This window comes from Aptenodytes forsteri, unplaced genomic scaffold (assembly GCF_000699145.1).
Source record: "Aptenodytes forsteri isolate BGI_AS27 unplaced genomic scaffold, ASM69914v1 Scaffold136, whole genome shotgun sequence".
Taxonomy (NCBI): domain Eukaryota; kingdom Metazoa; phylum Chordata; class Aves; order Sphenisciformes; family Spheniscidae; genus Aptenodytes; species Aptenodytes forsteri.
Genome location: NW_008796111.1, coordinates 1,812,207 through 1,821,918, shown reverse-complemented (window position 1 = coordinate 1,821,918; position 9,712 = coordinate 1,812,207). Strand labels below are relative to the sequence as shown.

Genomic DNA, 9,712 nt, shown 5'->3' with positions numbered 1-9,712 from the left:
TCCCCCCCCTTATTTGGGGACAGTTAACATAGTTTTGGAAACGGAGTGTCTACTCCTGTATACATTTAGCTCAGAGTTACTTTGCTCATATCTGACCAATGAGCTTGCTCATGAAAATGAACTCTAATGGCTTAATGTTTGCTGGATCTGCCTGGAAATGTGTAATAATGGATTTCTTGTTTTTCTGCTTCAACAATAGAGTCAAGGGACAAATTCCTGAGTTGCACTATTTAAAAAAAATAAATAGAAGAGACAGCTGTATGAGTGGGACTGGGGCTGTTGTAGAAGTCAGCTCAAACAATGGGTTGCTCTTAGGTAGATGAAGAGAATGGGCCTCACAAATGGATATTGATCTGTAGCAGCTGGGACTTGAGGAAGGGGTCGGGAGACAAGCGCACATTACTCTTACAGCTGTCCGCCTTTCCATGGCTGACTTTGTTTTGCTGGTAAATTTGTGTTTGTAGTACAAGGCTATATTGTTTTCCACTCATATTTAATGTAGCTATATATGAGTGTGTGGATGATAAAGTTTAATAAGCTATATAGCACCTGGGCAAAAAAAATATTGATATGGCTTCTTGGAATTTCACTGTAGCAGGTAAATTTTCTGAAGTTATATATGCATCCTTCACAGGAGTTAGTGGACAGTTAAAACTCCTGGGGAACAAGCAAAGTTGAAAGTCTGTCTTTTTTTTTTTTTAAAATGGGATTTTTTTATTTGGTTATAGTTGCAGTCTTTTCCATTTGATGCTACTGTTTCATCTCCTATTATGCACCCAGTGCCCAGCATTTTCTCATTGCACTTGAATTATTTTCGTAGAACGAATGTGAAGGGGATCTAGGAAATTCCTACAATTGACTGCGCTTGCAAAAGAAATAGCTGAATTGAGGTGAAATAAATTATTAGGTGAGATGTGCGAGCTGGACAAATGGGAGGGAAGCCTCTTTCTTTGCAAATTGAGATTTGAAACCTTCTGGCAGAATTTGTTACCTTCCAGTTATGATTACTAAAATGTTCCATGATTTGGTATTTCATGGATTTATTGTCAGGAAACTATTGTCTGCTTGGAACAGTTCAAAGAATAACTCCTTTCTGAACTGTTTTTAATGGGAGTCCACTTAAAATATGCTAAAACTATTTGTTGTGTTGTTTTCCCTGAAACATCCCAAAGTGTTCTGAATAATTTTTAAAGCAGTCTTTCTCTCTCTTTTCTTAGAGGGGTTATTCTGAAATCAAGGGAGTGATTGGAACGTAATACTTTCTGGACGCTTGCAGCACTGTTCAAGGCTAGGTTGGCAACGGAGGGTGAGGAGGCTCCATGAGTGCCTGAAAAATGAGTGCAAACTCAGGATAGTTTAGATTTACAAAGCCAAGTCCTGGGCTCACGCCGATCAATGGCAAAGCTCTCACTGGAGCAAGTGTTTGGGGCAGGCTCTGCTGGGGCAGGTGGGAGTGGGCAAGGTGCAGCGGGGCTGCGTGGGAGCAGGGTGAGCAGCAGAGCTCCGGCTGGGTGAACACAAACTGGGAGAGAGGGGAGCTTCAACAAGTGGACGCAGGGCAGGGGGCGAAGGCATATGGGTGTAGGGAGCTGGGTAGGAAGGGAAGAGAAGGAAGAGCTACTGTATGAAGGCCCACAGCAAGGAAGGAAAAGGCAACTAAAATAAACAGATGGCATAGACAGTAAGGGAATAATGGTGGGCAGTGAAACAGATAACAGAAGGCCTTGGGAAGCAGAATTGCAAGGGGAGGAATTGGAAAATATAAAAGGGTCACTCAGGGACAGATTGTTCTAGGGAAAGAAGTGAGGTTAATTGCCCAGTGCTCTGCTATGCTGGGTAGCAAAGCAAATCATCTGTGTGGGTAAAAATAGGAAGGGAGTTGTGTCTCAGCTGCTACTCAGGCTCCCTTTTCCTTGTGCACTTCATGCCAGCGCTATTCAAGGAGGTGTAGATACGGGACTTTGCAGAGAGCACAGTGGGAGCACGAGTTAAGATGTTTTGTCATGATTATGTTGGTCAAGGCATGTGAAATGAGACAAAACTGTTTTGGTCGGGTGGGTTTTGGGGTGTGTGTGTGTGTGTTTGTTGTTTGTTTTTTTGTTTGTTTGTTTTTTGTTGCTTCCCTTTCCCCAAAAATACTGCTAGGTAAGTAGTTCATTAGAGAAAAAGCAGGTGCCATCCAACAAGGCATACAGTGGAGCAAGAAGAGTATCCACAAGCCTACAGAAAATGTGAATGCATGTTAGGTGGGCTAGTAGAGGGGCAAACTTGTTTCAGTGTTTTACATGCAGTACGAACAGGTTGTTCATGGAATGCAAAATGGTTCATGGAAATAGCATGTTGTAACGCAAGAGAACAACAGCAGCAGTGTGCACACTGCAGGCTTACGCTTGCTGTAGATTAACTGTTTCACAAAATAGGAGTGAACCAAAAGCTGGAAGTGTTCAGAGACCCATATGCTAATGTTCCTGTGCTGCCTACTGGTAAGGATAGTAAGATGAGGAGTAACACAATGCAATTTCTTTCCATGTAGTATAAATTTCTTTTTTCATTTCTTCAGGCAAGACAGCAAGCCCAGCTGCGACATCAAATGGCAGAAGACAGCAAAGCAGAATATTCTTCCACTCTACAAAAGTTCAACAGTGAGCAACATGATCATTACTACACACACGTACCAAACATCTTCCAGGTGAGGGTCACTGGCACTGATCTAGAGTAGCTCATAATCTTGTGATAAGAACAGAGGGGTGTATTGCACATTGCCTCAATTCTATGACCCTGTCTTTTACTTTTTGGTGATTTTTGTCTCTGTTAGCAAATTTTATATGCAGTCTGCCAACACAAGAGATGGAGAGCTTGGTAGGATAAATTGTGTCTTTCTCTTAGACTAGATATCAAGTGATCAATAATATATGAGGAAGGTGACATTGAATTGTCATGACAGATTACGATAGTCTTTGGAATCCTCACAATCTTGCTCTGTTATTGTGTCCACGCAGCTGGGGAATGAGAGCATTATTTGCATTGTTGGGGCAGGAGTCAGCTGGGCATTGTTACATCTGTAAAGCCTCACAGCCCTTTATAACCTGTCTTCAAATCAGACTTCACAGATGTTTAAATTTAAACCACAATAATTCTGCAGTAGTGAATGTCAAAGGGTTTAAGCAAGCTTGCTGATGATGTCTTAGGGTGCCTAAAGAAAGACTGTAGAGGAAGAACAAAAAAGCCATCAGATTTATATTGATTGAAGATCTGAGTTTGTGCTTGACTGAACAAAGAGAGATTAATGTAGTAGAAGAGAAGTTCTAAATGACTGTTCCATTGTAATGGGTCATAAGCATCAGAAGTGGAAAATACAACCTCTTTAAGGGAGAAGATGTCACATGCTTATCATCTGATAAGAAATAACTGATATTTGAGTAGCAAATAGGCATTTTCTTACCCATAGCTGGAACTTCTTAGCTAAATGAACCTCCTCTTTTGATTCATGGTATTTCAAACCAATGTCTTGAGATAAATTATCCCTGGCATCAGATATAAAATTCTTGCAATATATTTTCATTTACCAGATCTAGTGTTAAGTGCTTTGATTCGCAGGTGAGCATGCTTAAAGTACTGCAGAAGTATCCTTTTCACTGCCAGTGCACCAGTAAGCTCTAGTGCTTTCTTTTAGATGTTGAAATAACAAGTTGTTTTGCAAATAACTTATGTTGCTTGTAGATCAATCAAGGCAGTGGGGATTTTTAAGTTGACAATGCTCTGTAAGATTCCTGCAGTCTAATGTGAAACAGGCAGTTCTTGTTCATGCCCTTCTGTATCCTGTTATAATCTGTCATAATAGTGTTATGCCACATCCAGTTTCCCTCTGTTGTAAACGAGAGGTCCATGGAATAGGTGCTGGAGATCGTGGCACTGAATCCATTGAGCAACAGGGGGCATATGTTGAGAAGCCCTGGTGTGAACAATACATGATGTATAGGACTGCCTGTAAACCAAAAATTACCTTCTAGGGAAAAGGAGAAGGGGGGACATCAAGACTTTTTTGTTTGCTTGGATTCTGCAGTGGAAGGAAAATAAGATCTTTCACAACATGTGAAGAAAATGAAAGAATTTATTGTTGCAGAAATTGTCTTAAAAGCCTTAGGGGAGCCATCCTTACAAAAGTCTAAAGCTGGGGTTTTGACAAATCAGCATTTTTTAATATAAAAGTTAATTGAAAAATTCCCGGTAATAGTAACAGAGGTTATTTTTAGAATGGCATTTTGATGTTTGAGGGAATAATATCACTTGGTGCCTTCATGAGAACAGCTGTCCTAGTTTGTCTGTTCTTAAAAATATATCTAAACCATAAATTTTAAAGCAGATGATGTACGCTGGGGAGAAAAATTGGTTGAAACTGTGAAGTTAATCTTGATATTTGATCTGAATGAAATGTAATGTCTTAGAAAATACAAGAGATGGAGGAAAGAAGAATCGTGAGGATAGGTGAATCCATGAAGACTTTCGCAGAGGTCGACCGCCAAGTGATCCCTATCATTGGAAAGTGTCTGGATGAAATAACAAAGGCTGCAGAATCAATTGATCACAAGAATGTAAGTGTTGCATTGTTTGGATTGTTGATTGTCATCTTTAGTATTGATCATTTATAAATGGAGACTTAAATCCGGGGTCCAGGCTGCAGCATGAGAGCTTTATAGTCATAGAACTAAAACAAAGAATAGGTTCTTGTCGCGTGCTACTTTGTCTGAGGCAGGATGTGCTCAGATTATTTCCCAAATCTACTTAACACCCAGAAATGCCTCTACTGCCACACTTTTTATTTTTTTTCTCCCTTTTTTAGGAATATTCTCTCCTTTAATTAGGATAAGTACTTTTTGAAATGCTGTAACTGAAAAAATAGGCTTCTGTGTAGAATAAGGAAGATAGTGGACAGAATTCCAGATACCTAATAATCACCAGTTCTTATTCAGATGGGTTCTATGTCTAATCATCAGAAAACTAAATGTTGCAGAAATGTCTTCATTCCAGTTTTATAATAATGGAAGTATTTAAAGTATTGGCTACATAAATTATTGCAAACAACTCTGGCAAAATTTCTGCTTTACTGTAAAATCTTTCTTTGCAGATTTGAGATTTGCTAGCAATCTGTAAAAATGAGCTCTCACAAATCTTGATTTCTGAACATCATTGTAGGAGTAAAAAGAAGCCTTCCTGATAAAAAGGCTGATAAAGAGTTCGGTTGAGCTTCCTGATGTACCGTTAGCACAAGGGCAAATGTGTTTTCTATTTTGTTTTCAGAATGGTCTGCTCCCTTCGTAAATGAAGTCTCTGCTTGCTCTTTGAGCCCTTCTCATGGATCACATTAGTGCTTCAAATACAAACAGCGTGTGTCTTGCTGGCTGTTTGAATTTCCCATACATCTTTTTCACTGGAATCTTTTCTGAGCTATTCAGTGCCCAGAGCCTGGAGAGTGCCGTTAACTGGCAGCATAAGCCTGAGGCTGAAGTTTTGAAATTAATCTACTACTTTCTGCTGGGCAATTGCTCTCACAGAGAGCAGCATAGGAAACCAAGGAATCTGAAAATTAGTCTTTCAGGGTGGGAGAAGGGGGAGTTGGGGCACAGATTCCCATGTTAGAACAATGTACCCTTCTTGAGGTACAGCTTTTGGTGCTGCATGGTGAAATAATGTTGGGGAGATTCATGTCAGCCTGTACTCTGCTTGAATCTTCAAGTGAGTTCTTAGCAAAACACACGCAAGGCTTAAGCTAGGTGTTTGGATCACTGTGAATTTTATATTCAAGTTAGTCTGTCTTGCATACAGATAAGTTAGATTTAACTTAACTGTGGAAAACAGTTATGTCCATAAAGGGTTCTTTTTGCTTCTTAAATATCATCAAGGACTTTTTTCATCTCTGGAACAGTAGTTTCTAACTTTCTCAATTCTAATAAAAGTGATATGCTTGTTCCTGCCCTTCTGCAGGATGCAGGTCCTGTTACTTTATAAGGGTGGCCATAGGTGAACAGAGTAGCAATGTAAAAGCTGTATCTTCTCCATTTCCAAATCATGTACCACTTTTGCCACTAACGCAGAGTGTTACAGCAGACCTTTCCCATCTGACCTCTTAGTGTTCTAAGCAGCAAGTTTGAGCTCTCTTAGGCTACTATCAGGAGAGTTTCTCCTTTTCCTCAAAAGATTCAAACTGAACGTGGTCTCCTTTACTCATCTTTTTCAAGCTTGAAAAACTTTGGATAGGAAAGTCGACTAGATTGGAGCTGTAGTCAACTTTGAAAATGAGGTCAGATTCCAGGAAAGTTGAATGCGAGGACAGCTGGTGATAATATAGCTAGTACAATGGTGAGCAAAACCAAGAGCCTGCTGAGCAGGAAAAGCTTTGTGTGAAACTCTGGGCCCACACAGACATGTGTTTCCCATCTGGGAGGAGATCTCCAGGATCTGGTAATCATAAACAAATGTACAGTATCGCCAAACTTGAAAAGTATACAGTCAGACACTATGACACTGACAAAAGGCAGTGATGCATTTGGAGTTCTTATTCAGCTCTTGGTATCCTTTGGTTTTATTTTCACTTCTTCTACCCAGCTATCACGTATAGAGTTACTGAAGAAGGGGAGAGGGTAAATGAAAGCTGTGCTCTTTGTGCAGTAACTTCGGTTCAGAAACCAGAGCTTTAAATGAAACAACCACAACTGATATAGATGATGTATTGGTTAGAAAGAAAAAAAAAATTACAGAGAAATACCAATTCTTAGTAATTTACCCTGAGTACCAAACTGTGGGTCAACTCTAGCTGAAAGGATGTAAGAACCTGCAAGTTCCGCAGCTTTTTTTTTTTTGCTGTCAGTAAAATGTTACCAGCTGATGGTAAGGAATTACTGTTTAAAAACAAAAAACAAAATAAAAGCAGCAGAAGTTTGTACTTCATGTAGGTATCCTGGAGTTTTTTGATAATCAATTTTCAGCTTCAGTTAAGTTTATTACAAACATTGTTCTATGAAGGGGCGGTTCCTATGGCATCTATGAACCACCATGATTTCTAGCATCAGAATTGTGCAGTACAATAGGAAGGAAGGAGGTAGTTCCATAGTGACTTTTAAACTGGAAGCGCAGACTGCTGACAGGCTTCCTTTCCATGGCCAGCGCCGTGTTCCCTCCCTCTGGGAGCATTAGTAGGATTATGGAAGATGACGTTTCTTCCAGGGCCCCTATTTCGTGGGATAGTGTTAAGAACCAGAATGACACGAGACGGATTTAATACTTTCTATATTCTCTGCAGCTTAAATATTACAAAGTTCTGCCTCGTGCCCACTTTTGCAAAATGGCCAGTCTTTCAGGCTTAGTTACTAAATTTGTAACTGTGTAAATAGGATTGCTTTATGCCCTCACTGCAGTGTATAGAATTCCCGCTAATAGCAATAGAAACTGTCGGGATTTAGCTGGGAATACTGGTTAGCCCTGTGTTTCTAATGCAGTTGTAAATATGCTTCTTTTTCGTGTCCTCTTTCTAACAACAACTCGGACAACGCAGAGGTCGTGTTGCAAGGGTAGGCTGTAGTGACTGCTGTGTGAACCTATGCAGAATTTGCTTCAGAAGGCTCTAGCAGTAGATAAAATTAATTTGTTATGGGCTTCGGAGTTCCTGTTATGACATTATCTCTGTGATATATGGAGCATGCTGGTTATTTTCAGCTCCATTGTAGTGGAAGGATGTTTTGACTAAATGGAAGGAACACTGTAAAATTAAGAGGAAAAAATGAAAAGCTCCATGCATAGGATAAAATACCGGTAGAGTATTTAATGTAACCTTGTGTGTGTTTGTAGTCTCTTCTCTCTTCCTTCTTCATCTTGCTTTCATGACTATTATTAAAACTCTCTTCAAATGTTTAGATCTCATGAAGTTTTAATGTCAAACTAGGATGAGATAATGGAATGTGTTCTTCTACCTCCCTAAAAGTTGTGTAGGAATTTCACAGTGCACCTGATCGGCTGAGGATCTTACACCTTATTTTTCTTCACAACCCCATGAAGACTTTTGCGAAGCTTTTCCTATAACTGTGTTTTGCTCAATTGAACCTGGCCTTTGGGTATGTTCATATCCCACTAGATTTCTCATGAATAGCGTTTTACCTACGGACATAAGCAGAATCTGTGAAATGCCTTCAAAGCAACAAGTTCATCTTTTTTTTTATCTGAACAGGATGGTGATGCTCTTCTCTAGAGACTAATAAGATATTTGTGTGCTGTGGCACAGTTTCTCTAATGATCTCAGAAGAAAACTGTTAGAACAGTATAACGTAAAAAGCTCTCTTCCCAAGAAGTCAAGTAGATGAGAAGTATGTTAAAATATTTTTTTTCTGAGTCCCATTAGATTTAAATGCATTTGGCAAGCTGAAATCTGAATTTGAGCTTATGTATAATAAATTGTGTTTGACCTGACTAGGGAAAATGCTATATATTGTTCTTGCTTTGATTTATTTTTTCTTTTCTCTCTGTCAAAAAAAAAAAAGAGTAAAACCATTGTACACAGTATACAGTCAGTGTGTGGCTGACTTGCATCTAGCACTCCTAGTAGTGCCAAAAGGGAATGTGGCTTTAATGACAGCGCGTGGAGTTCCCAGCTGCTGCCTGCACCAGTGTGTCGGGCTACTTGCATGAACTTGGACTGCTCAGTTGTTAGGTAAAGCTCATAAGAAAAACTCCTGCCATTTACTGTAGCTGAGTTCACAAGCACCAACTTGTCAACTTGTGGCAGTGTGATCACTCAAGAAGAGTTCCTTTATATAGGAGTATTTATTGGGATTTTCCACTAGTTTGTTTGCAGCTGCATGCCCAGCAATTCTGTACCTTAAATCTTTGTTGTGAGTCACTTAAGTTATCCGCTCGGTTGCTGAAGTATGATTGTTTTCTAGTCAGTAAAGTTAACAATAAGCTCTCATTTTCACAAGTAGACATGAAAAAGCCTTTAAAAGATGTTTGTATCAGAATTTTTATTTTTGCGTTGGAAATGAAACAAAGGGAATGAAAACAAAGCTAGGTTGTGGTCAGACTCGGGAGTTGTGCAGCTCAGTGGAAGGTTGGTGTGAGGAGATGCGAGTTTATTCTTCCTAAGCATCATCTTTAGTTAAGTACAATGACCTGTGCTTTAATGATAGTTGGGTGGGGTTTTTTAAATTTTCCTAAATAGACCATAGTCCTCTGCTTTTTATCTGTTGATATTTTGAGTAATGACTGGTCTCAGTGATACCTTTGCAAAATGGGCTAGAGTTTCATAACAGGAATATTGGACTATTTGAGACTAAAGCTCACCTGCTTTATTTCCATAGATTGATTGTTTATTTAGAGCTCTATTATGAAACTGAGATTGTAGCCATTTATGTTCCCAGTTGTAGTACATTCTGACTGACATAGGTTGGAAACATCTGTTCTGTGGGGTGATGGTTGTGTTCTTAACTGCATTTATCACTTTTATTATCTGGGAGTACTAAATTTTACACATTAGAGTACCTTGTTTTGGTAGGATACTTTGCTGTGCCTAGGTGGTTTTTTGAAAGCACATCGTGGTAGCGAAAATAGATCCAAGAAAAGTGCCCTGATCTTGGAGCAGAAGGTGGAGAGACTTGTATTGATCCCGGGCTCTGGAAGGGTATTCATTCCCGGGAATGAGACTGGTCCCTGTAAAGGTTGGTTCCTG

General features: G+C 39.6%; 1 protein-coding gene across 2 annotated transcripts in view; it reads left to right on the top strand.

Annotated features, from left to right (window-relative positions):
* FNBP1 (formin binding protein 1) overlaps window positions 1-9,712 on the top strand; it is a 94,604-nt gene that overhangs the window by 55,932 nt on the left and 28,960 nt on the right. For both annotated transcript variants that reach the window (XM_009286924.2, XM_009286929.2), the window contains exons 7-8: window positions 2,561-2,689; window positions 4,446-4,592. In XM_009286924.2, coding sequence (XP_009285199.1) covers window positions 2,561-2,689; window positions 4,446-4,592 — 276 coding nt within the window. The remainder of the gene's footprint in view (window positions 1-2,560; window positions 2,690-4,445; window positions 4,593-9,712) is intronic.